At 45.0% G+C, this 27,919-nt stretch overlaps 1 protein-coding gene across 1 annotated transcript; it reads right to left on the reverse strand.

Annotated features, from left to right (window-relative positions):
- Positions 1-27,919, reverse strand: LOC107111545 (zinc finger protein 346-like). The gene is made up of 8 exons (XM_015412521.1): positions 27,839-27,919; positions 11,724-11,806; positions 11,533-11,628; positions 10,177-10,315; positions 9,520-9,756; positions 1,181-1,300; positions 707-793; positions 1-607 (listed from the first exon to the last, which is right to left on the reverse strand). The coding sequence occupies exons 1-8, from the start codon at positions 27,897-27,899 to the stop codon at positions 510-512; spliced, it is 921 nt and encodes a 306-aa protein (XP_015268007.1). The 5' UTR covers positions 27,900-27,919; the 3' UTR covers positions 1-509.

Genomic DNA, 27,919 nt, shown 5'->3' on the forward strand with positions numbered 1-27,919 from the left:
TGGAGGCTAAAAAACGATGAGCTAGCTCACACTAACTCAGCTTAGAGGGAACACTGACTGTAAGCCACCCCTTGTATAGTGAATGAGAGATGCAATGGTGCCACTGTCCTGTCCTTGTAAACAAATGGTTTGTCTCTCTACCTGAATTGTTATCCAAAGGTCACAAGGTCGATTTGCCAATCCTTCCATAACAACAGCCAGTTATTTTCCATTTGGTCTCTTCAACCTATTTGCAGGCCTAGAGATTAATATTTCTTGACAAAAACCGATGAAGAGTTTCACCAATTAAAGTCTACTGATATAAGTAGACTTTGACTGGAGGAAGTCTTAAGAGAAATTCACTGGAAAGGCGCAAGAGCTGTTTTTGTACAGCTGAAATCCACACATCTTGAGGAATATTTATCTAATGTCAGTCACAAAGCAACACCGGTTGAAATTCTTTATTAAATAACAACCTTTAAAAAGAACGGACGCATAAATTTAACTGTACAAAACTATATATTTAGTGATTATTGGTTTTGATCTCCACCCTCCAGTCTCTCCAGTCGTTCATTAACGCTAACCATTTTGTCTTCAAGAGCTTTCAACCGGACATCGAAGGCCTCCACTGTTAAGGAAAAGAACCATTTGTTAAGTGTCTGTTGCTGGACATTATAATCCTCCACCTACAGTGCCCTCTGTAAAGAACAATGCATGTTTAACTTACAGGTTTTCATTATTTGACCTCTCATGGACTCAAGGGAATCTGTCACCTGTCTGAATGAGGGAGGGCTCTCTATTTGCCTTTCATCCCCTGCCAGGGAAAAAAAATGGTAATCAGTAAGTACATGAACACAGGAAGCTGCCTTGGTGCATCAAAATCACAGTCATTCTTTCAGACTGAAAGTGGCTCTCTTGGTTCACAGGTATGGGTTCTTTAAAATCACTTGCCACCTGATCCTTTTACACAGGCATAGCAAAGATTGAACCTGGAACCTTCTGGATGCCTTGCAGAGGCTTTCCCGGCAAGCCATGTCCCCTCCCTACAAAACCTGTCTGCAGCTGGATGCTTACCACTTGTGGCAGCTCTCGGGGCTGGCTGCATGGAGGAACACTTAAGGTCAGTGAATGGAGGCTGGCTATTGACCACTATTGTTTTCCCTAGCTGTCCCATTCACCAACCTAATGAACATTCACATACCTTCAGCCAAGGGCATCTCTTCTGCATGAGGGGGCTCCGCAGCTACTGGTCTCTCCTCCTGAGACACCTCCTCCTCTTCCAGCTGAGGTGCTCGCCTGGCAGGGCATTTTGCTTGAAGGGCTGCTGCACAGATGTGAAAGCCTTTTGTAAGTATAGTCACAGCTTGAAATGCCCTATAAGAAGGTTCCTTAAGGAAAGTGTGAGAATATTTTTTGTAGCAATGGTAGTAACCAAATGACTTGGTCCCAGAAGATTTAGGCGCAGTAAATTGGGACAGTGTTGATCTCCCCCCCACCACCCAAAAAAAGAGTTCAGCTTCTAGAGTGATATAGTTATCATTGCTAACTGGAATAATCGGGTAATGTAAAATATATTTTTCCTGTCTTTTGAGTGGATGGGTGGGTAGGTCTGGTTTAATCCCTTGAGGAGGTTCCAGTAACACATAAAATGCATGACTGCCAAAATACAGACTGCCTGTAAAGATGAGGGCACCACATGCTGAACTCCATAGAGGACTGCAGGTAGGGATGCCATCCTCCTGGTGAGACCTGGGGATCCCCTGGAATTGCAGCTCAGAGATCAGTTCCGCTGGAGAAGATGGTTGCTTTGGAGGGTGGACTCTGTGGCATTGTACCCCCACTGTGGTCCCTGTCTTTCCAAGGCTCTATCCCAAAATCTCCAGAAGTTTCCCTGCCTGGATGTTGGAACTCTTCTATCTCCCTCACCCCCTGCCTGTGTTCACGGTGGAGCTGGCAAGCCTACAAGGGAACAAGGTTTTTGGGATGTGCAGTCTCATCCCCCCCCCCCCTTAAAGCAGCCTTGCAACCTATGGAAGAAAACACATACACTTTTATCTCCTTTTTCCAATGCAAGCAAAAAACTTCCTTGTAGACTAATGAATTATGCTGAATATCTTGCATGCATGTATACTAAAAAACAGTACATGCTAAAAGTCAAAATTTTCATTCCATGCCCAGATGCAAAGTGATTGGGGGGGGGGAGGCTGCAGGGGATCTTACTCAGCTGCAGAGTGGCTGGTGCAGGGGTTCCTTAAAAGCAAATAAAGCAGTAATATTGGAGGGCTATGTAGGGGGGTGTATTAAACTACTAGGAGTGCTATACTCACAGGCATGCCTGCACTCTTCCCAACCTGGCCAGCCTGCCTGTTCCCACAACCGCCCCGATCTGTCAGGAAGGAGGGAACCCCAACCATGTTTCCAAAGCACTACAGAAAGATGCCTTGCACCACTCAAATTTTGAGCGGCATTGCTGCACTGTTCTGAAATATCCCTGGGCTTCCAGGGATATGGACACCCTTGTGAACTGGGACAAGGTCTCCAAGTGGGTGTTTCTCATCACCATGGAGCCTTATAGCAGGATGTCCAACACACCTCCACTTCCTTGTCTTGCCAGAAGGCACCTTGTCTGTGAGCAGCAATTTCAATAAACATGCTGGAAAAGTTCCCTGCCTTTTTGCTAGAGCGTTCTAACACTCCCATAGCAGCTTGCATTCTCATTGGTTGCTTTTAAAAAGTTTGCAGGAGAGGAAGTGTGGACTCAGACACACGCAAACACACTCCGTATTTTGTGGAAGTTAAAGAAGGAAGGCTGCCTGGGTTTTAAAACTGTCTGTGTCGTCCGTCCGTCTCCCCAGGGTACTCCCCAACCACGATAATTCCTTCCAGCCCTGCAAACACTTTTTGAGGGCATATCTCCAACCCTGTGAGGTAAGTTAGGTTGAGAGAGGGGGACTTGGCTCAAGTTCACCCAGCCAATTTTAATGCCAAAGTGGGAATTCAAACCTGGTCCTTCACAATCCTAGTATGACTCCTCTAATCACTATGCCATACCTGCTTTATGAGGAATACCGTAGCTACCTTCATTTTCATAGCTCAGGTGCCTGATTATCTGTCTTTACCTTTACAAAGCAATCCTACTTCCATTTGAGAAATATTATTAATAATATATTGTGTAAAAATACTCCCCCTGCCCATATACACAAGTGTTTTCAATTAGAATTTTCAAGGAGCATTTGCAACCTTCTGAAGCTTTTGCTTATGTGATGCTTTCTATCTTTTGTTGCACCAGTCTCACATTTCATTCCCCCCATTAACATGTTCAATATACAGTCCTGAAAGCTTTGTGGATGTGTGTCTGAGGCAGCTATAGGCCAGTGCTTGTGACATTACCAGTGATAAATGACACAACTGTCCCATTGCCTATGTATGTACTTTTAAAAAGCCATGTTTTATTGTCATGACAATTATGTAACAGATCTGTAACGGCTGAATTCTTTCTGAACTGTAGAAATGTGTAGAAGTGCTCATCTTTTCCTATAAAGAATTATAGTGGTAAATATGAGCAGAGCAAGGATGACCTGGCCCACCCAGGGCTGTAATCTGGTCCGTGCGGTAGAATGCCCCCACCCACGATGCCCCCTCCCTAGCATTAGACACCTACTGAACTAGTTCTCAAGCACCAGCCAAACTCTTTCTAGGTCTACGACTTTTCCTCTCTCATGACAGTTATAAAGAGCTGACTCTTATTTTGAAGACATGCCTGGTTCTTCCTCCCCTTCATAGGAGGCTAAGAACTAGCAGAAGAATGACCAGAGCTTGTCAGAAGAATCCCCTCCTCCTTTGGGGGGGAAAGGACCAAGCCAAGAGCATCAGCATGCAAGAGAAAATAGAGTTGGAGTCCCGTGGCGCTTGTAAGACCAACAGTTTTATTTCGTGTGCACGACACTTCTTCAGAGGGAGGGGGGGATTTCTTCTGACAAGCACTCCTAATGGAATGCAAAACACTTCATCCAGCATTTCCCCTCTTTTACTCAGCAAGGAAAGACAAATCTGTTGAGCTAGGAGAAAATGCTGGCCTTTCTCTTTTATAACCCAGCAAGGATGCATTGCTGAGCACTCCCAGAAAGAGAAAGAAACTGTAACAAAGAGGTGGGGGGGGGGGAGGGAGAGCAAGCCTAGAAGGGAGGGAGCCAATAGCAAACTTATTAACTAACATGACATAGTTCAACCCATCTCCACCATCAACAGGCAGTGGCAGCGTCTCCCCTCCCCATTCTCTGCAAAAGGGTTTTTTCAGCATCACCAGCTCACCCTCATTCTTGGCTGCTCAACTCTGCCCAGCAATAAGATGCCTTTTGCCTGTTGCACAACTTGCATGCACGCTGGAAGTTAACTTTAGCTGAGGAGGACTTGATACAAGAGCAACTACATTTTCCACGGTAGCTCTTTCTTGCTCCCTGAGTAATAGAACAGGGAGCAGTGAGCCAATCCAAACGATGGCAAAGTTTGGTCACATTCTAAAGAGCAATGAGAATCTTTTGCAGAAATACACCGGGGGGGGGGGGGGGGTTTTTTTTAAGAAATCTCGAAGAGCATGACACACACACCCCCTTTACAGTTGCATGCACTCCTGAAAGTAAAGAAGGGAAGCAGAGAAATATGCTGATTTACAAGGTTGGGGGGAAAACCTTGCTGTGCTTCTTAGCAATGATTAAGGTCACAGTTTCCTAAGAGATGAGTCCCAACTAGTCTACATCAACATGTGGGGGGGGGGGGGGGAGAAACAGTTTTACAAGAAGTTCCAGATGTAGCAATTTGGCAAGAAATTAAAAATGAGATTATTATTATTGTAATCTTAGAAAAATCATTTTAAAAACAGTACTGGAAAGAGATCCGGATCAATAACGATGAGGATTAGCCTGCGGGCTTATTTTACTTAAGAGACCTAGCAAAATGAGATCTACTCTGATGCATTTTCTCTAGTTTCAGATCCTGCAAGCTCTTCTTTCTTGTACTGTATGCATTTCCTCCTATAATCCCGAAATTCAAGAGATGTGCCTCTATGATGGCAATGGCAGTGATGTTGGAAGCATCCACATCTCTCTCGCCTTTCACCCTTTGGTACTCCCTGTTCCACTAGCTGTCCCCACTCCACCCTCGGGCAGGAAGAGATGGAGATGGGAGCCCATTGCAAGATCATAACCTGCCCTCCCCTCTTCCTCTCCCCAGCCTTCAGGAAAGGTGCAGGCATTCTCCATACAACCCCCCCCCCCCTTGAAAGATTCTAGGAAGGAGTTTCTGGTACTGTAAGAAGAGAGAGAGAGAAACTTGTTCACCTTTCTTCCTCCCTCCCCCTATCTTGCTGGCTGCCTTTTTCACATTAACCCCCCACCCTTGCTTCTTTAATATCATCACTAACACTGAATGGATTTTGCCTACTCTGAATCAAAACGTTATTTCACCTTGAGAGATTCCCCTCTCCAGGTCTACTAAATGGTGGGTGGGTGGGGGGAAGAAACCTAACAGCAGAGCTTACAATCTTTATTAGTGGAATGGAGCAAGAATCCAGTAGCACAAACAAAATTTGTGGCAGGGCATGAGCTTTCATGAGTCACTGCTCACTTCTTCAGATACAGCTAGAATGTGAGCCCATCTGTCCTTATATCTTGGAGAGTCAAGTGACTTCAGACACCAAATGACAATAGCAAGCATTGGTAATGAGAGAAGAAACCTAGGTCTCAGTCCAGTTCAGGAGGATGCATTGTCTTCTTGAGCTTCATTATCAGTTGCAATTTGGCAGTCTCTCTTTTTAATTTCCCTCTGAAATTCCTTTGTAAGAGAACTGCTACTCTTAGCCCAGCAACTGAATGTCCTGGAAGGTTAAATGTTCTCCCACTGGTTTTTGAATGTTGTGGTTGTCAGACTTATGTCCACTTATTCTTTGCATCCTCCTGGACCAAACTGAGACCTAGGTTTCCTGTCACATTACCAATGCTGGTATCTCCACACCTACGACTCCTCTGCATATCACACCTAATCCAATCAAGCCTGCTATTGTCATTCACCTGCTACTGGCATTCGGCATCTGAAATCATCTTTATAAAGTTTGTATCTCTGGTACCTCATGTTACATTTTACAGCATGTGTGACCCAGCCCGACAAAGTGGCATTTATGTCAGATCCAGCCCTCGTAACAAATGAGTTTGATACCTCTGGAGTAGAGGTATGCTCTTTCCCATTTTTAAATTTAAAATTCGAAAGGTTATGCTTCCTGTGCAATACGGTGGTGCACATGCCACTTAACTGTGTGTAGGTATGTGTATGTAAAATGTATGTAGTTGGACAGCCAGACAGCCTTGTATATTTCACTCATCTACTGTTGATATTGCTGGTGAATTTGACAAAGATGACAATGTAGGAGGTTCATGCAAAAAAAAAAAAAAAAAGGAGCTGGAGCATATTTACTAGGATTATGTAAGCCTGTAGACACTCAGCAAAGGAATTAGTTGATTTTGTTGGCATTGTAATGGCAGCATTGTTCAAGTCTTTAAACATGGATCAGCTGCATTTGGCCGGGGACAAAAATAAGCGCTTAAATGTTTCATGCAAAATGAAGAGAAGTAACAGAAGGCTGTATACTTGTTTGTAATGAGATGGAATGGCTGCTGCATGGGACTTTGTGAAATTAGTGCTCTCTCTCTTACAGAATACAGTACACACTTTATGCCTTACTGTGTGGAGAGACTTTCAGTAGCCTTTGGGTGAACTGATCCTCAATCTATATAGCAACAGAGTAGTTGCTTCTTCCTAAAGATTAACTTGATTACTGGGTCATGAGTTTTCAAAGGCAACAGCCTGAGGCCAGAGGTCTCTTTGTACAAGAAAGACTTCTTAAATCTAAACACCCTTTCTTGGAAATATCCCTTTGATTTCAAGGTGTGCTTAGATTCACTGTCTTTACAGGAAAAAAAGAAGCTTGCCTGATGCCTAAGGCATAAACCTGAAGCTAAAAACCTCTGAATTGTGAACTTCCGGTTTCGGCGACGTCCTGGCATTGAAGCTCCGATGACAGCGGCCTGTGATTGTGCTGGACGGGAGGGGTCCCGGATGATTCCAGGTCCCCCCAGAGCCTTCGGAGGGGACTCATAGCCTGGGGTGCGAGGGGTGCCTCTCCTGAGGCAACGGCTGAAGGATTGAGGCTCCTCTTTGCCCCGACAGGTCCCACCGCCACGAGACCAGCCATGGTATTAAAGACGCACACCGGAACGAGCGCACAAGAGATTGGGTGATGGGAGATGTTCCCTATCTCCTGAAACAAATTGGGGAGTAAATCATGAGTGAATACTCATTTTAACAAAGCAAGCGATCAAGCACAAACCACAAAGCCGCCTCGAAGACCGAAACGTAATGAGGGGGAGGAGTTAACCCTACCCTGGAAAGAATACACTATAAAAGGAAAAAAACGAGGGGCGAAGAGATGGCTATGATGGGAGATTGATAATCTAGCCGAGCGGTGTGCAGACTAGTAAGAAAAGTGCAATTTACAGATCTTCAGAGACTTTAAAGAACTTTTCCTTTTAATGTAAACACGTCACATCGGGCTGAAAAAATGGCATCCAGGGCAAAACCTTCAGGAACTACCAGTTCAATGACTCCAGTCTCCAGACTGGAAGCAACCACAGACTTCCCTAAGATGATTGCTGCAGCACTGTGACCTCTGCTGGATCAGATGACTAACCTCAACAACAATGTTGATGCTCTTCAAAAGGAACTGAAAGACACTAGCATAAGAACAGAGAAGACAGCCAAAAGGCTGAAAAAGGTTGATGATAAATGCGTTAAATCAAAGACTGGAGGTAGTGGAAAAAGAGAAGACCTCTGAGAAACAACAGCTGTTACAACTGCAGATGGAAAAGTCATCATATGTCCTGAGATTTCAAGGGATTCCAGAAAAAAAGGAGATAACCTGAAAGAGATCTTATGCGAAGCATTAGCTTCAGTGGCAGACTGTAAAGCAGAATCATTACAAAGCGATATGGATATGGTATACCGCACCTATCCGGAATGTATTAAGAAAAACAAGCTGCCCAGTGAAGTGTTTGTGAAATTTTCTAAAAGGACAACAAGAGATATGATACTGAAAGAAACTAAGAAGAAGAAGAAGAGAAGAGATTGGATTTATACCCCGCCCTTTACTACCCAAAGGTGTCTCAGAACGGCTTACAAACTCCTTCCCTTCCCCTCCTCACAACAGACACCCTGTGAGGTAGGTGGGGCTGAGAGAGCTCTGATAGAAACTGCTCTTTTTCAAGAACAGCTCTTATCAGAACTATGGCTTTCCCAAGGTCATCCAGCCAGGTGCAAGTGGAGAAGTGGGGAATCAAACCTGGTTCTCCCAGATTAGAGTCTGCACACTTAACCATTACACCAAACTGGCTCTCCTAATGGGATAACCTTAAAAATCAAAGGAGAAGAAACAAAAGTCTTAAAAGATGTTCCGTTCGAGGTGAGAAAGAGGAGGAAACAATATAGAAACCTGACATTATTTTTACAGAAAAACTCCACTCCCTGCAGATGGATTATCCCAGAAGGACTTATCTTCAACTTTAAAGAGAAAAAAGATGGACTCTGTTACAAAAGCAAAAGCATTTTTGGAACAGCACCAAAGTTCAGCAGAACAAAAAGGAAAAGCGGAGGACAAAAAAGCTACAGAAGATAATATTGAACATGGATCGAGAAGCAGTGGTAGCTCACTGAGTAGTTCTTCAGAAGGAACTCTGAATCAGAATTAGGAGCAGCAGTTCCTAAACCTCTCAAAATTAAGCTGACCCTTGATAAAAAACAAACATAGAGGAAAGAAAACCGATAAATAGCTTAACCCTGAATATATGATTTCTTTTCTACTGAAATACTAAGATGCACCCACTATGACTAATTATGCTTGTATTTGTTTGAACTAGTAATATTAATAGCTAATCTCCATTTCTTTAAAAAACTAAATAGGGAAAAAACAAGAAATTGATGTATAGACGGTTATATGATCCTTGCTAATTCTGTATTTTAGTTTAGAAGATCCCTTACCTTTATTCCTTATAGTTGGTAGACATTAAAAGCAATTACATTTTTTTAAAAAAAAGAACCTCTGTTACTCCTGTTTTGCTGCCTTTTGCTTCTTGAGCCTTGCAACTGCACACTGGACTCAACTGCTGATTCCTTCAAATGCACATACACAGCTATATACCTATTCCTGGGGGGAGGGGGGAGGAGAGTTTTTCCACAAACCAGAATTTTCATGCACACTTTAGGGTTTTTCTCTGTTAACAGGGAGGATTTCCTGCCCTGTACCTCCTCCATCCCCTGCAGGTCTACACATTCTTTTTCATGAACACAGTGATGGGTGGGGGTGGCCAAAGATAAAAGAACACTGTTTTTAACAGTACAAATTAGATGCAGGACACTTCGTAATTTAGTTGTGGCTTTACAAACCTCAAACACTCATATGCTTTATTTATTACAGAAGCCTTGTTGTGAAACACTCACCTGTTGAAGCAGCAGGTTCCTCAGGGGTTCTCCCATAGTGTGCCATTAGCTTAAGTTTGGTCTCCTGCTTTTTGTGTTTCTTGCCTACATAGTGCTGTTTCGCCATCAGTGGGTTATTGAAAATGGCGTGGCAGAGACTGCAGAATTTGTTTGGGTCAGAAGTGTTTTGGTTCTCTTCATTAGAGGACACAGTAGTGGGAGGTGCATTAGCAGCTTGTTTCTGAGCAGGAACAACAGCTGCAAAATTAATCCAAATATCAAGAGACAGAATTTTGGAGACAAACCAGAAGAATCAAAATAACAACTTATTAATAGGAAAGAAGTTTGCACTTAGAATTTTAACATTCTCAACATGCATACATGCACATGTACCCGTGCACATAAACAAGACTGCAGCTGACAAAAGCTTACAAAGAGGAAAAAAGGACTCTGCTGTAAGTTTTGCTGTGTTTGCCTAGGTTTGTTAATACTAGGGTCATCGAGGAAGCACAAGAGACCAGCATGCCTATCTCTCAATTGAAGTGATCATGAACTCCCTTAATGACCACAGCTACTTCAAAGAGCCCTGGACTATTCTAACCAAGGGGTTTTTCTTTGTTTGTTTGTTTTTAAACACAGTACTGCAAGAGACAAGTCTCGGCATCTTAATGATCATACCTTCTGCTTTAGGAGAATGCAGCTTCAGATTCTTGGCATGGGTCTTGCCTACGTAGTGAGAGTTAGCCACAACAGGTGAGGTAAAGGTCATAGTACAGATGGGACAGTATTTGTTCCTGTCTTCTCCATTGTTACCTTGCTGTTTACAAGAAAGAATAGAGGCTTACTGATTTTGAAGAGCCCGTGTTCAGAAAATGGAGCTGTACTGCAATTCCTTTATTCAACCTCACACACCATACCTCTCTGAACACTTGTTACACACATACCTTCTGAGCAGGGTGGGAGAGAACTAACCAAAGAAAACCATTATAGGCCGAAGGGCATGATAAATAACCCTGATCAGTAAATGACAGGAACAGTGAGTGAAAAGCAAATCCTTGCCTGTAAATTTCTCCTCAACTAATTTAATCAATCTACCACAGAGGGCTGGTTTAAAACAGCAAGGGGAAAAGTAAAATTACTCAAGTGTATACATTATATACAGCAAAATATAGTTAGCTTTCCTAGTAGGCGCTAGAATTACAAACAGGGCTCAAACTCTGAAAAAGTGAACTGTCAGTTTTTCAAATTAATTTAGCAGGAAAATGCACATTAACAATTGTGTGAATTTATTTCCAGTTTTTCTGAAGCCATTATTTTCTTTCCCTTCAAAAAACTGCCTTAATTTGGTTTTTGCCTGCTAGTTACGATGACCTGCTCTGTCCCCCCCCCCCCCAATTCCCCCTTCAAGGTGGCTGGCTACCAGAGACACAGTCTTTTCTGTTGTGGTGCCTTACCTTCTCACAGCTGTTTGCCAGGTGCCAAACTCACTACATTTTAGTATACATCAGCTGAAAGTGTTCTTATCTTCCTGGGCATTTGTAGGGAGTGAAATGATCGACTTTGCGTTTAGTTGCTTTAGCCTGCTTTCGTTTTGTTGGTTTTAACTGACTCTGGCTGACTTATTTACACCAGCTGACTTTTTAGCTGTGTTGTTTTTGTACTTGCTGTTCATGTAGTTCCTCTGCTCTAATGACATCATTTATCTGATCCTGTAATGCCTCTGCTTGATAGCTCATTTTATGCTGCTGATTTGCTTCGCATTTAATTTTTAGAAGGCACCTCTTGAATGTTTAAATTAAAAGAGTCAGATAAAGACATTTTAAGACAAATATAACAAGTATTTGATAATATGTTTTAACGGTTCACCACAAAAGAACAGGTCATGTTTCAGACTAGTATTGCAAAAATGCCTGATACTAGAAATCCCCTGAAGAATTACTGCACATTCCAAGAAGCGTACACACCAAGACTTCTAGTGCATGGAAGTCTTTTGCTTGTGATCCTTGGATTTTTTAAAAATCTGCTCTGCATTACCTGCTTTGTGTCCAATTTTATTTTCTTGCTTTGGCTGAGCTCTTCCTCACCATGGATAGATGTGCACCGCCGAACTTTGCTTGCTTGTTTCTTACTCTGGAAAAATTAGAAGAGAAAACCAAGGAAAGCATATCAGGAGGCCTCCATAATTAGTGTTAAGTTTCAGCAGCTGCCCATAGCTTGAAACATACCTGATCCTGAGCAAGCTCCTGAGACTCAGAGATGCACTGGGTGTCAGTGAAGATGTGGCTGTTTTCTTTTATCAGAGGATCCACTGCACGGAAAAAGGAAAAAACAAGAACATACATATTGATATAGATCTTGGAAAGTATACAGATTAACAAATTTGTTGCGGGGTTATGAAGCCCAGGACTATTCCTGGGTCCCCTCAATTCCCCTGAGTTCTTTTATTGGTTGAGTGGAGACTGGCAAGGGGCTGAATCAAGTATAGAGTGAAACAATGGTTCTAAAACAAAACTAGTTTATTCCAGTATAAGTTTTTAAGACAGAAAGCACTTCATCAATTATAATTCTTTAAAACAGAATACACAGCATTTAAATATTCCACATATACTGTAGAAGATTGTATACTTGCTATCTGATAATGATGCATATGTATCTTATAGAGTCTCTCTGTTTGCCTTTGCAGCAAAGAAGTTACGATCTGAGAGGGTAGTGTTGGGGGCGGTTCCTTGAAACTGTAGTTTATTAAGTTTTAACCTGTTTTAATCTCTTAAGTGTACATTTCTATATTTTAGTTTTATGGTTATATTTATTAATGTAATTCATGGTTCTTTAAACTTGTAATGGCCAATGGCTATATACAATAAAATACTTTTAATAGATTTTTAAATTGCATTTTCACTACATACTACATAGGGCAGGGAACATGGAAAGACTAACTAAAACATCCGGCTAAACAGGGATCTGATACGACAAAAACGGCTTATTTCAACATTTCCCTTAGCTTTAACATTCTAGAAGATGAAGAGTAAGATTAACTGTTTCAGATGTATTCCAGTACAAACAATATTAGCCAAATAAATGTATTCTGGTACATTAAACTAAATAGTATTGAACTTTCAGAGCTGATTCATTTTTAGTTCTTTTCCCCCTTAGGCTTATCTATATCATAGTCCCATCTGACTTTAAGGAGTTTCGGGGCGGCTTCTCCCATATCAGATTCAGAGTCTTCTCCTGAGGAATTGCCCGGTGTACTGCTACTACTTCCTGATCCACTTCTTCCTTGCTGTCCTCCACTTTTCCTTTCTCTTTCTCTGTTTTTTGATGCTGCTCCAAAAATGCTTTAGCTTTTGCAACAGAGTCTATTTTTTCTTTTTTCTCTTTGAAGTTGAAGATAAGACCCTCTGGTAAAATCCATCTGTAGGTAGTGGAGTTTTTCTGTTAAAAAGTTGTCAATTTTTTATATTGTTGTCTCTTCTTTCTTATCTCAAATGGAATGTCCTTTAAAATTCTCATTTCTTCGCCTTTGATTTTTATAGTAATCCTGTTGGTTGCTTTAAGTGTAACATCTCTGGTAGACCTCTTGGAGAATTTCACAAATATTTCACCAGGTAGTTTATTTTTCTTGATGTAGTCTGGATAAGTCCGGTAGACCACATCCATTTCGCTTTGTATAAATTCCGCTTTAATGTCTACTACCGGTGCCAGGGCATCACTTAAAATCTCCTTGAGGTTTTCTCCTTTTTGTTCCGGGATACCTTGAAATCTAAGGATATATGACGATTTTTCCATTTGTAGTTGTAACAGCTGTTGTTTATCAGAGACTTTCTCTTTTTCCACTGCCTCCAGTCTCTGATTCAACGCTTTTGTCTTAGCATCAACTTTGGATTTTGCTGTATTCTCTGTTTTTATATTGATTTCTTTTAGCTGTTTTTGGAGAGTCTCAAAATTGTTAAGATGGGTCATCTGGTCCAGTAGAGGGTGCAATGCAGTGGTTAACATGTTTGGAATGTCTATGGTTGCTTCCGGTTTGGAAGCCGATGCTGCTGAGCTAGCAGTCCCTGAAGGAGAAGGTCTCACTTTCGGCGCCATTTTTTCAGCCCGGTGGGGGATTGTTTACATTAGCAGAAAATTCAAAGAAGATCTTGCTCTTTAACCAGTCTGCACTCTATTTGTGCTACACGATGTTTTCCAACCAGCTTTCCCCCCTCTGCCTCTTAAAGTTGCTCCTTATTTCTCCCAGGATGAGCTCAGCTCAGCTCCCTCCGCTTTGGGGGGAAGCTGTCCGCTTAGGTTTTTGTCTGATTTAAAGGCACATGGACTCACGCTTCATCAGCTGCTTGCTTCAATAAGGTAGGGAAGGCTTTGCGCTAGATCTCCTTTCGCTTGTCCCGGTATGCGTCTCAGTCACCATTGCAAAGAGGAGCCTCAATCCCCCGGCCGTGGCCTCAGGAGTAGCACCTCTTGCACCCCAGGCTATGAGCCCCCTCCGAGGGCTCTGGGGGGGGACTGGAATAATCCAGTACCCCTCCCAGCCACTACGATCATGGGTTGCATTTATCGGAGCTCGATGAAATACACCCATCAGCGATTCGCCAAAACTGGAAGCTCATATATAATATTTATTTATTTAATTGCATTTATACCCCGCCCTCCCAGTCAATAAACTATTGACTGACTGATACTCAGCATACAATAATTTCATAAAACCCCAATACTTGAATTAGTGCACTTGCATGAAACTCAGAGTGCTCTGGACAGGTCACCAAGATCTCACAAGGAGCTATTAATGGCTAGCGCAAAGGAGACAAATCTTTAACAATTTATACCCCCTGGTCCCATAGGTTCAATTAAAATGGCTGACGTAAAGCTAATGTGATTTCAACAAAAGAATATCTCTAGTACAAGTTTACCCTGACCTCATACCATAGATAGGAAAGGATGTTATGTGACAAACAGAGATACAGATACCATATCAAGCATCATTCTAAGAATCCAGGCACCATCAGCAGATAATCGTGTTGAATTTATTTTTGACCGCATGGGAAGTACAGTGCATAGCTGTGATCCTGTTTTAGCAAGCATTATTGGTAGGTCATGTAATACAGATCTTCACCCATCAAAAAAGTACCGTGGAGAACCACAGGTGCTGGGGAACAAAAGGGCACAAAGGAAGCTACCAACGTTAGCTTACAAGACTTACATATTGACTATATTGCAAAGATCTATTAGCATTAATTCAGACCAATGGTATTTAGACAGTAACTCAGGCCCATATTAATAAATTCCACTACAGAACTATCTCCCTAAGGATCTTTGCCAGCATAACTGTCACTGGTAGCTTCAAAGAGTGGTTTTATATAGACCTTGTGCCAAGTACATGATTTCAGAGTTTCTCCATGACAATTCTAATTTCTAAATCAGGGAGAAGTAAACAAAATACATTTGTGAGTAAAGACAAAAAAATTATATTGTAATCAAAAACTTTCATGAGTGCAGAAAAACGAAGCATCCAGCAGGAGGCCAGTAAAGTAATGCAATGTCTAACATTTTCTTGGTATGCTGGAGAACATTCTTTCCCTCTGGGGTTGAACTATAGGATTTAATAACTTAAGCCTCTTCCACTTTTCTAAATAAAAGACAGACCAAAGAAAAAACGTACAGGAGCAAAAATAATAATTAAAAAATTCACATGTCAGGAGTAGGGATGGGCAGAAACCTCGTCACAAGCCTAATTTTGTGACAAACATCGCCCGTTTGTGGTTTGCAAACCTCCACACCAGTTTGGTGTAGAGAGCCAGTTTGGTGTAGTGGTTAAGTGTGCGGACTCTAATCTGGGAGAACCGGGTTTGAGTCCCCACTCCTCCACTTGCACCTGCTGATGTGACCTTGGGTCAGTCACAAGCTCTGGCACAGCTGTCCTTGAAAAAGAGCAGTTTGTGTCTGAGTTCTCTCAGCCCCACCCACCTCACAGGGTGTCTGTTGTGGGATGGGGAAGGGAAAGGAGTTTGTAAGCCGCTCTGAGACTCCAAGTGAAGGACGGGGTATAAATCCAATCTCTTCTTCTTCTTCTTTTCTTCCATGTAATTTTGGAGGTTCATGGGGCTCGTGGTGGGAAGCAGGGGGTGATCCCTGAAATGGCTTGCATCCCTTTAAATGGCTTTTGCAAGATGGGGGGGGGGCATTCTGCTGGCCTCGGGGAGCCGCCCCCAGCAGAAAGGAGGAAGGGTAAGACCTCAGATTTTCAACGGAACCTCATAAACTGAATGGGGATGAACCTCCATTTTCCCAGTTCGTGCCCATCCTACTCCTACTCAGGAGTCCTTTGTAGATAAACAATTTCAATTAATGATTAAATTTATAAATAGCATAATTAGTTCAACACAGAATACACAGAAAGGTTCAATATATCTTCCTAGAATTGATCCATGTCCATTTTAAACGCAATGCCAATGCTTTCATTAACCTTCAACCGAATAGTCAATTGGCTAATGGAAGTCTATTTGCAACAGATGCACAAACAGGATATCAGGCATTCTCTAGGTCCCAAATGGGCAATATCTAGCACCGCACATAGGGTTGGTTCCAGACTAAATGGAGTAATTTCTCACCAGTTCCTGGTGCAGACTTCTGATTTACCACCAGGGGTCATTTCCTGCGGGAGCGCACAGGAGCGGAGCTCCGGCAGTAAGGAGCCCAGGGGCAGGCACATGCAACAAGCCCCGCCCCCTGTTCCCAGCAGCCCTGTCGGGCCACGAGGAGCAAGAAGCAGCCACGTAAGTCGCAGAGCCCCCCTGCCCACCTTCAGGTACAAGCTCTCCCTCCTCTGTGTCATGGCAGGGCCAGGGAGCGTGGGTTAAACAAGTCAAGTCCAAAGCCAGTCCGAGGTTCAGCCAATAGTTCAAACAGCACAGAGATTTAAACAAGTCCAAAACAGTTCACAAAGCCAGCGTCAAACATACCATACGTCATAGTCCATAAATCAAGTCAAGCCAGAGTATCGCAGAGCCGAAGTCGTGGTCAAACAATGCCGAGGGTCAGGGAGCCGGAGTTCAGAAGCAGAGTAACAAACGGTCAAGGTTTCAAAGAGTCCGGAGCAAGATTGCACAGAGCGTCTGGTCCTGTCAACTGAAGTTGCCAGTAGGGATGTGCATTTCGGGATCCCGAACCGAAAAAAAAGCCGAAAATAACGATTTTCGGCTTTTTTCGGCTTTTGGGATCCCGAATTAGCAATTTATGAGCTTGTCCGAATCCCGAAAAAAATTCCCGAAAAATTCGGGTCCATTATAACCAATGGGGCCATTGAAGTCAATGGCAAAAATCCTCTTGGAACTTTGCGGGGGGCTGGAGGGGAGGGGGTTTGGGGTAGAGGCTCCAAACTTGGAGCGTGCTTACTGGAACCTCTCCCCAACATACCCACCAAGTTTCAAGACGATTGGACCAGGGGGTACAATTTTATGGGCCCCCAAACAGGTTGCCCCCAGATCAGCTTGCTGCAGTTTATTCGCGGTTTGCCGCCGAAATTCGGCGGCAATTCGGCAACATTGTATCCTATGGACCTTGGAGTGGGTAAGCTCCAAACTTGGAGGGTGGTTACTAGAACCTCTCCCCTACATACCCACCAAGTTTCATGAAGATTGGACCAGGGGGTCCAATTCTATGGGCCCCCAAACAGGTTGCCCCCATCCCATTGTTCTCTATGGTGGGAAAAAAATTACGTTTTTCCCCACCATAGAGATCAATGGAGGGATGGGGGCAAACTGTTTTGGACAGCATGTTTGCAAACTTTTGCCAGACCAGCCAGCCCCAGCCACACTGCAGCAGAGAAGAACCATACAAGTGCCCCCCCACAACCTGTGCCGCCAAACTGGGTGCCCAAAACCCCAAAACCAACACAACTTGGCTCAAACCAAAGAATCTCTCTACAGCAGCAGCACTGAGGTAGCATGTCTGTCCATTGCCAATGCCAGCCAGACAGGCCCAGCAGCAGGACCAGAGCAATCTGCCCCCCCCACAACCTGTGCCAAGGTGCAACCAATCAGTGCCCAGACCAACTTGGTGCAAACCAGAGAATTTCTGCAGACAGCAGCAGCAGCCCACAGACTGAGGGAGCAAGCAAGTGCATGCCAGCCAGGCCCCAGCATTGCAACAGAAGAACAAGAGCAATCTGCCACCTGTGCCAGGCCAGCCAGGTTGCCATGCCAGTCAGTGCCCCAAAACCAGAACTAGGTCAAACCAGAGAATCTCTCCAGACTGCACTGGAGCGGCAGCACACAGGCTGAGGGAGCATGTATGTGCATCGCCAATGCCAATGCCAGCCAGCCAGGCCCAGCAGCAGAACCAGTCCACCACAAGTGTGCCAATGTGCCAGTGCCCAAAAAACCCCAAAAGCAAAACAATCTCTCCCCTCTGCAGTGGCAGCGGCCTACATAGGGGAGCATGTTTGCTAATGGCAGCCATGCCCAGCTGCAGAACCAGAGCAATCTCAACTTCCCCCCAACAACCTCTGTGCCAGTCACCCAACTTACTGGACTCAGTCCAAACCTGAGGATTTCTGCAGTATAAATGAAGGGGGGGGCAGGCAGGGCCTGTGCAAGTGACGTGAGCAATCACTAGGGGTGTGCGTGCGAATCCCCACTCAGCGCACCTGAAGAGAGGCAAAGGGAGGCCAGAGGAACCCAGATGCCCCCAAATTAGAGTGGCTGCCAACTCTCCAGGTGGTGCCCAAAGATTGAGATAGGATGATTCCCAGGTTGGGGAATCATCCAGAGGGGTCCCACGTATGCTACCTCTAGGAAGGTGGCAGCAAGGAAGTAAGATAGCTCCACCCCCACCGGGCAGGGGCAGGCAGGCAAAAACATCCCGAGCCACACAGCGGCTGGCTTGTGGGTCTCCCCGCCCCGTTCCCAGCAATGCAGGAGGTTTTGGGCAAATTGTTGAGAGTGGGGGGTTGGTCAATGGTAACAATCCTTTTTTAGCCTGTGGCCAGTGGCCACCTTTGGATTTCCAAAGCGGAGCGGACTAGTAGTCATCTCTCCTTACAGTCTCTCCTGGCCATGGAGCAGGCGGGCTGGGTGTGGTTGGGGGAGGGGCGTGCAGTGCACAGGTTCTGCTGCTGTCCCCTGCCCTGAACAGGGGACCAAGCCCGACTCCCAAGTTCCCAACTCCTTTTCAGCCTCTCGGCAGCCCACCTTTGGATTTCCAAAGCAGGCTAGGCAAATAGCGCTTCTGGTCATGGAGGAGGGGCCTCTGGGCCTCTGGGGTTGTAAGGGAGACGTCTCTGTGTGAATCTCCTGCATTGCTGGGCACAGAGGTTGATGGGGGGAAGTTGAGATTGCTCTGGTTCTGCAGCTGGGCATGGCTGCGATTAGCAAACATGCTCCCCTATGTAGGCCGCTGCCACTGCAGAGGGGAGAGATTGTTTTGCTTTTGGGGTTTTTTGGGCACTGGCACATTGGCACACTTGTGGTGGACTGGTTCTGCTGCTGGGCCTGGCTGGCTGGCATTGGCATTGGCGATGCACATACATGCTCCCTCAGCCTGTGTGCTGCCGCTCCAGTGCAGTCTGGAGAGATTCTCTGGTTTGACCTAGTTCTGGTTTTGGGGCACTGACTGGCATGGCAACCTGGCTGGCCTGGCACAGGTGGCAGATTGCTCTGGTTCTTCTGCTGCTGGGCCTGGCTGGCTGGCATGCACTTGCTCCCTCAGTCTGTAGTGGCTGCTGCTGCTGTCTGGAGAGATTCTCTGGTTTGACCTAGTTCTGGTTTTGGGGCACTGACTGGCAATTGGCAACCTGGCTGGCCTGGCACAGGTGGCAGATTGCTCTGGTTCTTCTGCTGCTGGGGCCTGGCTGGCATGCACTTGCTCCCTGTAGTGGGCTAGTGGCTGCTGCTGCTGTCTTGAAAGATTCTCTGGTTTGACCTAGTTCTGGTTTTGGGGCACTGACTGGCAATTGGCAACCTGGCTGGCCTGGCACAGGTGGCAGATTGCTCTGGTTGTTTCTTCTGCTGGGCCTGTCTGGCACAATGCACATGCTAGTGCTGCTGCTACTGTAGAGAGATTCTTTGGTTTGAGCTAAGTTGTAGTTTTGGGGTTTTGGGCACCCAGTTTGGTAGCGCAGGTGGGGGGGCACTTGTATGGTTCTGCTGCAGTGTGGCTGGCTGGTCTGGCAATGTACAGTTTGAAATTGCAACACGCAGCACACTCCCCCAAACAGTTTGCCCCCATCCCTCCATTGTTCTCTATGGTGGGAAAAAAATTACATTTTTTCCCACCATAGAGAACAATGGGATGGGGGCAACCTGTTTGGGTATAGATATTCGGGTTTTTTCGGGTTTCCCGAAAAAATTCGGGTCCAATAAACCCGAATCCGAATTTTACCGAATTTTTTTTTTTTGCACATCCCTAGTTGCCAGTACAAATTGCTTCAAGCAGCAGGTTTGTTGATATAGTGTGCTGACTCATTAACTTGTTATCTTCGTGGAGCAAGGTCGGGCCGCTGTTAAAACTCAGGGCTGAATGAGCGTCTTCCGCGCATGCGTGCAGCCTTGCGTCTCTCATTCAGCTCCTGTCGTCGTTGACTCCTGAGCCGGTTCACAGGTGGGGGGGGGAGTCGGGTGGTGATCTGCTTGAGTCAAGCAGAGCCTGATCCAGCGCAGGTGTCTCCTGGGAGGTTCCATCCTCCTCAAGACTTACAGTGTCTTCTGTTAAAGGAGTCAGTTCTTGGCTGTTAGGCTCTGCCTCTGTGGTCACATCAGGGGCTTGTGGTGCCAAGTCCCCTTGTTCCTGGCTGTCAGATGCTACATCAGGAGCAGGCATGACACTCTGTGAGGGCAGTTCTGCGCGTCCCCCCCCCCCCAATAGCTAGCAATCCCAAACACTCCAGTGGATCCTGAGCGGTGGGTGTTGCCTTCTGACACACTTCTGGTGATGTCAGGGGGTGTGGTATATGCAAATAAGTTATGCTAATGAGCTCCTGCACATCTTTTTATACAAAATGACCCATTTACCACCAATGCTATCCATGAGGGTGCCCTGCTGCCCTGCCCCCCAAAAACAGCATCTTGAAGAGATGTGGGCTGCAGTGGGGGGAAAGGCAGGAAAGTTCTCTTCCACTGACAGAAATGCCTCGGGGAGGGTGGACCCAACTCATAGTTTTAAGAAAGAAGGGTCATTTTTTGATCAGTAGTTTATTCAGCATGCATACATTTTTTTTTTGCCATCAAGCCACAGCTGACTTATGGTGACCCAATAGGATTTTCAAGGCAAGAGACATTCAAAGGTGGTTTGCCACTGCCTGTCTCTGTGTAGTATTCCTTGGTGGTCTCCCATCCAAATATAATGACCAGGGCCTACCCTGGTTGGCTTCTGAGATATGACGAGATCGGGCTAGCATGGGCTATCCAGGTCAGGGCATATATAATAAACTAATAATCTCGCAAACAAGAAGCTGCTGTTTACACAGTGATTAAGCAAGCTGGAAAAGTGGGCAGAAAATCTCAGCCACGACTGATCTGTAATTGTCTTCAAAGCACATTCCGTGCATTAATGTTATGAACTCCAGAAAAATCACTATATTGACAGACAAATGGCATTTCAAATACAACCATTAGGCAAGTCAGAAAGAATCTCATTTGAATTATGTTTATGCTGTGATAAGTAATGTCAAGATGTTCAAAACACACTCTCATACAACACGGAACGATCACTAACAACATTGGTAATTGGTGGTAAAAGCCCATCAGAGAGAACACAGCCAGAAAACTACAATACCCACCAATAAAGTAAAGAAGTAGACTGACAATATCAGAGAGATATTCAAGCAAAGACTTCTACAGGATTGGCCCCAAAGGCAGAAAGTCACTTATCTACAAGACCACCACTCCAATGTGTTTTTGGCACTATTCCACACGGGTTTTTGAAGCTTTGATGCTCCTTGGAGCTGTGAAGTGCTTTGGATTTTAATGATAAGCTCAAATATAGAATTATCAAAGGAAGACTTCATGAACTATACTGATGAAGAAATGAAACACCTAAGACTACCTGGGATCTGTGTTAGTAGTAGTTCAATTTAAAGAGTTTAAGGATTGCCACACCTATGTGGACATATTGTGGAGTTGTAAGCCTTGCCAAGCTCATTTAGGCATTTAGTGGATGTTCCACGGCTTTTGAAAATATTGGTCCGGTTCAAGATCTTTCATACCACTGTTTAAAAAGGACCTTTTTTCACTTCGGTGACTTTGTAAATACACTCCCCAGTAATTTATGAGCTTTCTATGTTGTGATTGGTTTATGTTACTGTATTTTTTCACTGGGTATGTATGAAACAATAGAAAACTGGATATTAGAATGCTTATGAATATTTCATAATACAAAAAAAACCACTTAGACTTGTTATTCAAATATTTTTTATTTAAAAAGCATACAGCTTTTAAATTAGGCTATTAGATTAGAATGACAAAACCTCAGACAGTGACTCTCAAACTTCTGTATCTTATGTCCAACCAATCATTCTATCAAAGAACGTAGGTCCACCCTAATAGAAATGAAGAGCCCGCTTTTTCAAGAAGGATCTACGTTTACAAGTATTCTGTTATTATCAGTAGCATGTCAGAAAGTCAAAGATGGATAATCTGTGACAGGAAGAGTTGGTGCATCATACTTGCAAGGTGGACATGGGGATTGAGGGAGAGCTTAGTAATAGTTGTGACACTGGGGGGTTGGGAGCCCACATGTATAAAAGCCACACACACCAACGGCTGTACTGGGGGTGTGTGTGGGAGGGGGACTCCATGAGCACCACTAGAGGGGGGCAATTCTGCCTGCTCCTCCCTCCTCACTGCAGCCCCTTATGATGTGTGGTTTTTACTCACAGGGGTCCTCCAACTCCTGGCAGTGCCTCTTCAGCAATCATAGGAGGCTGCACTGAGGAGGCAGAAAAAATCTGCTTCTGCAAATGCTTCAAAATAGTGCTGCCAAGGTTCCAATTCTTATTTTTTAAAGAGACACAAGAAAAGGTTAAAAATTCAAAATAAACAAACTTATCAATTAACAGCACTAATTTCAACAGAATGATCATAGTGCCAGAAGAACTCACAAGGGAATCAATTCAGCCATCACCAAACAGCCTCAACAGAATAACAACTTTGGTGGGTCTCTCTGGGAGGCTAGAAGCAAGGGGGCAAGAATATGCATGTAAGCATATACAGTGATTTATATAATCCAAAAAGGGAACTCTAAATAAGAATCACAAAAAAGATCATTGATTGTCCCACTGAGCCTATGAACTATATCAGTTTACTGTATCAGCCCATAGAACAGTTTCCACTGTAGCAAATAAGCAGCTTTGCTCTTTGATTCATATCCTTCCCAGTGCAGTTTGCAGGTGTCTTTACAATGGATAAAGATGTCCACTAGAAATTGCTCTTCCATACTGTCATCTTGCTCTTTAACTTGAGAAATGCATGTATTGGAAATACTGTTGGAGATATTGCCTATACTAGAGTAGTTAAGATGCACTCTCTGTCTAAATGCAGCAGAAGTTATTTCCATTTAATTAAATGGATGTGCTTAGTTCTTCCTTCTCCAATCTGCCATGCAGGTCAATATCTATATATCTAATAGCCAAGGAGCCCCCTGCAGTCGGATATCTAAATCTGCACATCGGGGGCACCTGGGGGGGCAGGGAGATTTTCCTGCACATTTGGGGCAATTCCCAGATGTGCAGAAAATTCTAAAAACTGTAAAAAAACTATAGAGGGGATACTTAAATCCCCCCAAAAGTAAAGGAGTGAAGGCTTTGTTGCCGCCGCTGCCACAGGGGACGGAAGAAGGCTTGGCAGGCTGGCCTTGTCGCTGCTGGGGAGGGAAGCTTGGTGGGCCAGCCTCGCTGCCGGCAAGGAGGGAGAAGGCTTGGCGGGCAGGCCTCGCTGCCACTGGAGAGAGCAGGGAGAAATCTTGGCGGGCGGGCCTCACTGTCGCCAGGGAGGGGGTAGAAGGAGAAAGCTTGGCGGGCCGGCCTTGCTGCCGCCGCTGCCAGGGAGGGGAGAGGGAGAAAGTTTGGTGGGCTGGCTTCGCCGCTGCCAGGGGGGGAGAAAGCTTGGTGGGCTGGCCTCGCCGCCGCTACTGGGGGGGGGAGGGGAGATGGGAGAAGGCTGGGCTCACCTGCTGCCATGTATTGCGGGTCCCGCCTCTTGTCTATATATCTAATAGCCAAGTTGCCCCCTCCATGCGGATATCTAAATCCGCACATCGGGGGCACTTGGGGGGGCAGAGAGATTTTCCTGCACACTTGGAGCAGTCCCCAGGTGTGCAGAAAAATCTAAAAAGTTGAAAAAATATACAGTGGATACTTAAATCCCCCGTAAAGGAAAAGAGCGTCCCCTGCTCATGCGCAGAAAACGCTCAGGCTCCATCGCCGGTGCCGGGGGAGCGTGAGAAGGCTCGGAGCTGGGGGGGGAGATCGGCGGGCCCTCAGGCCTTACCGCTGGAGCTGGGGGGGGGAAGCTTACCTGTGGCCGCTTCCTCCTCTCCTGCTTCCCACCCCCCCGCGACTATTGCGGGTCCCTTTTCTTGTTGTCCTCTAAATGGCTCTTTTCACCACTGAATTTCTTCATGTTACAGTTTAAGTGAGTAAAGGATAAAATACTGTACTTGCAGTGGGCCAGCATCTACCTCTGTTATTGCTGCCCCCAGAAAACTGTAGAGACAGCATGAATGGGCCTGCGATCTGTCATTGTTGTTGTTGTTCAGTCGCACAGTCGAGTCCGACTCTTCACAACCCCATGGACCACATCACGCGAGGCCCTCCTGTCTTCCGTCATGCCCCGGCATCTGCTCAATTTTATGTTTGTTACATCGATAACACTGTCTAACCATCTCATCCTTTGCCGTCCCCATCTTCTTTGACCTTCAATCTTTCCCAGCATCAGGGTCTTCTCCAGTGAGTGCTCCCTTCTCATTTGGTGGCCAAAGTATTTGAGCTTCAGTTTCATTATCTGGCCTTCCAGGGAACAGTCAGGGTTGATTTCTTTTACGATTCACTGATTTGATCTTCTTGCAGGCCAAGGGACTCTCAAGAGTCTTCTCCATCACGATAGTTCAAAAGACTCTATTCTTCGGCGCTCGGCCTTCCTTATAGTCCAACTCTCGCAGCCATACATGACTACTGGGAATACCATTGCTTTGACTATACGGACTTTTGTTGGCAGGGTGATGTCTGTACTTTTTATTATGCTGTCTAGGTTTGCCATCGCTTTCCTCCCAAGGAGCAGGCATCTTTTAATTTCATGGCTGCAGCCACCGTCTGCAGTGATATTGGATCCCAGGAATGTGAGGGCTGTCTCTGTTTCCATGACTTCTCCTTCTATTTGCCAAGGAGTGATGGGGCCGGATGGCATGATCTTAGTTCTTTTGATGTTGAGTTTCAAGCCAACTTTTGCGCTTTCCTCTTTCACCCTTAGCAAGAGGCTTGTTAGGTCCTCTTCACTTTCTGCCATTTGCATATTTGTGGTTGCTGATGTTTTCCCCGGCAATCTTAATTCAAGTTTATAATTCATCCAGGCCAGCCTTTCGCATGATGTACTCTCCATATAAATTAAATAAGCAGGGTGATAATATACATCCTTGTCATACTCCTATTCCTATGCTAAACCGATCAGTTCTCCCATATCCAGTTCTAACTGTTGCTTCTTGATCCTTATACAGGTTTCTCAAGAGACATGTGAGTTGGTCTGGTACTCCCATCTGTTTAAGGACTTGCCATAGTTTGTTGTGATCCACACAATCAAAGGCTTGAGCGCAATCAATGAAACAGAAGTAGATGTTTTTCTGCTACTCCCTTGCTTTCTCCATAATCCAGCAAATGTTGGCAGTTTGATCTCTAGTTCCTCTACCTCTTTGAGACCCAGCTTGTACTTCTTGCAGTTCTCTATCCATGTACTGCTGAAGCCTAGCTTGTAGGATCTTGAGCATGACCTTGCTAGCGTGTGAAATGAGTGCAACTGCGCGACAGTTTGAACATTCCTATTGAGTGCAGCACTTTAACAGCATCATCTTTTAAGACATTGAATAGCTCAGCTGGGATACCATTGCCTCTGCTAGCTTTGTTGTTAGTAATGCTTTCTAAAGCCCATTTGACTTCGCACTCCAGGATGTCTGGCTCAATGTCAGTGATTACACCATCATGGTTGTCAAGACACTGAAGTCTTTCTAGTATAGTTCTGTGTATTCTTGCCATCTCTTCCTAATTTCTTCTGCTTCTGTTAGGTCCCTACCGTTTTTGTCCTTTATCATGGCCAGCTTTCCATGGAACGTTCTCTTGATTTCTCCAATTTTCTTGAAGAGATCTTTGTCCTTAGATCTGTCGTAATTACTATAAATTTTGCTAAGAGGTGCGATCTTCAGATAGTTAAATGGAACAGTACTGGAAGCATTTTCAAGTCATCACAAAAAGGAATTTATTGAAGATGTCACATCTCTTGAGATGGATTTTACTACAAATAACACAAGCTATTTTCTGTATACTTGACCACATATACAACTGCATAATAATTTAAAAAGCAAGCTTCAAATGTGACTGCATTCACTACATCTCTTTCCAAAAGGTCATATGGCTGAATGTGGCAGCAACAGAAGAGTTTGTTTTAAAAAAAGAAGTTTAAGAACACTATAAAAAGTCATGTTTCCTTAGGATCCCAAATGAGTTGCCCATGTATAATGTTTCCTACAGTGAAGAAAAACGGTGAATAGCAAGAATGCTGTCCAAGAACAGAAAACTGCATTAAAATAGCCTTAATAGGCTAGGATGCCCTTTTACTCCGCTATGCAGAACATTGTTTATACACTTTTTTTTTAATGGGCTCACAAAAACTTAACAGTTCAATGAAATTGCCTGTGAGCAAGCATAAAACCATAGCCTCTAAGTGCCATACCTCTATTCAGTTTTAGTATCTTGCATAAATTACAAGCACTGGCATATGGGCTGAACCGTAGAGGCACACTGACAAGAGAATATCATTCAATTCTAACAGTATTGGGTTCACAACATGACAGCAATAGCATTGGAACACAAAAGTTAGCACTGCCCCTTCACATTTCCTTATGCAGCAGGCATATGCCAGTGCTCAGAGCCCAACCCTTTAATGCAACATACAAGTTACCAGTTTCATTCCCCAAGTGGTGACAGACAATTGCACTTCGATCAGCATCAGAACGATAATGAATGGCGGAGAGGGCAAGGCACTATAACCTGGACACCCCACCGCCTGTTTTCTTTTCTTTTTTTTAGAAGAACATTCTTAGGAGGTGCAAATGAGCTGTGGCCAACATCCAAGCGCCAATCTGCCATCAGAGGCAGAGCAGTGCCTAGCTGCTCCTCTTGCTCGGCCTTTCAGACATTAAACGCCTCTCAACCTGGGAGGAGGAGCTAAAACCCTCACACAGCAATGAATTCTCGCGCTGGGGATGGGTCGAGAGAGGGAAGCTAGGATTTGCTTGTTTTACTGGACACTGTTTTGAGCAACGAGGAACAACGCTTTTATAACAGAGCGGTGGCTCAAGTGGTTAAGACGCTGAACTGCAGGCTGTGGAAGGTCAGTAGTTCAGCAGTTCAAGACCCAAGTTGCCGCATGATGGAGTGAGCTCCCGTCTCTAGTTCCAGCTCCTGCCAACCTAGCAGTTTGAAAGCAAAAAATTGCAGGCATCTAAATAGGTACCACTTCAGTGGGTAGGTAACAGCGTTCTGTGCACCTTGGTGTTTAGTCATGCTGGCCACATGACCACGGAAATGTCTTCGGACAGCGCTGGTTCTTCGGCTTTGAAAAGGAGATGAGCACCGCAACCCTAGAGTTGGACTTGACTGGCTTTCGAGCAAGGGAACCTTTACCTTTTACATTGAAAAGAAACACCACGTGTTCAGCTGTGCCATTAGCTACGGATCCTATGCTACCGCGTGAAGCAAACCGGGAGAGGTTCATTCATCACACCGATAAGACGTGGTCAGCGACGACTAAGGAGCGCCGAGATCTTATCGTAAAACCTTTCTCCCAAGGGTCTCACTCGGACAGGGGACGGAGGAAGCAAGGCGAATCAAAGGATCGGGTGCAACGTTGGTGAAGTGGCCGGGGGAGGAGCCAGTCCCCGTCCTCCAGAACCAGAGCCGTGGGGAGAAAGAGGCGGGTGGGCAGGAACGACGGACGGTCCCAACAACCACACGTGAAAAGAGGGGAGGGACCAACAGGCCCCTTACACTCCAGGTGCGCCCACTAAAGGGAGCCGGCGGCAAATCAACCACAGGAGGACAAGTACCTTGCCCCGCGAGACTACCAAGGCGACTCAGCCTCACCTGCCTCCTTTCCCACCGGCAAAGCTAACGCGTCCCCGTTGCTACCCGGTTCCTCCGCCATTTTGTCCCAGCGTCGCCGCC

The sequence above is a fragment of the Gekko japonicus genome, unplaced genomic scaffold, assembly GCF_001447785.1.
Source record: "Gekko japonicus isolate JY-2015 unplaced genomic scaffold, Gekko_japonicus_V1.1 scaffold100, whole genome shotgun sequence".
NCBI lineage: Eukaryota > Metazoa > Chordata > Lepidosauria > Squamata > Gekkonidae > Gekko > Gekko japonicus.

What these genes read in the sequence shown, in the direction of transcription:
- LOC107111545 (XM_015412521.1), bottom strand. Translation starts at nt 27,899, where the DNA reads ATGGCGGAGGAACCGGGTAGCAACGGGGACGCGTTAGCTTTGCCGGTG. An exon ending in GCATTCTCCTAAAGCAGAAG is followed by an intron (nt 9,757 to 10,176) that starts GTATGATCATTA and finishes TTAATTTTGCAG; the next exon opens with CTGTTGTTCCTGCTCAGAAA. An exon ending in GGAACCTGCTGCTTCAACAG is followed by an intron (nt 1,301 to 9,519) that starts GTGAGTGTTTCA and finishes TCTGTGCAGCAG; the next exon opens with CCCTTCAAGCAAAATGCCCT.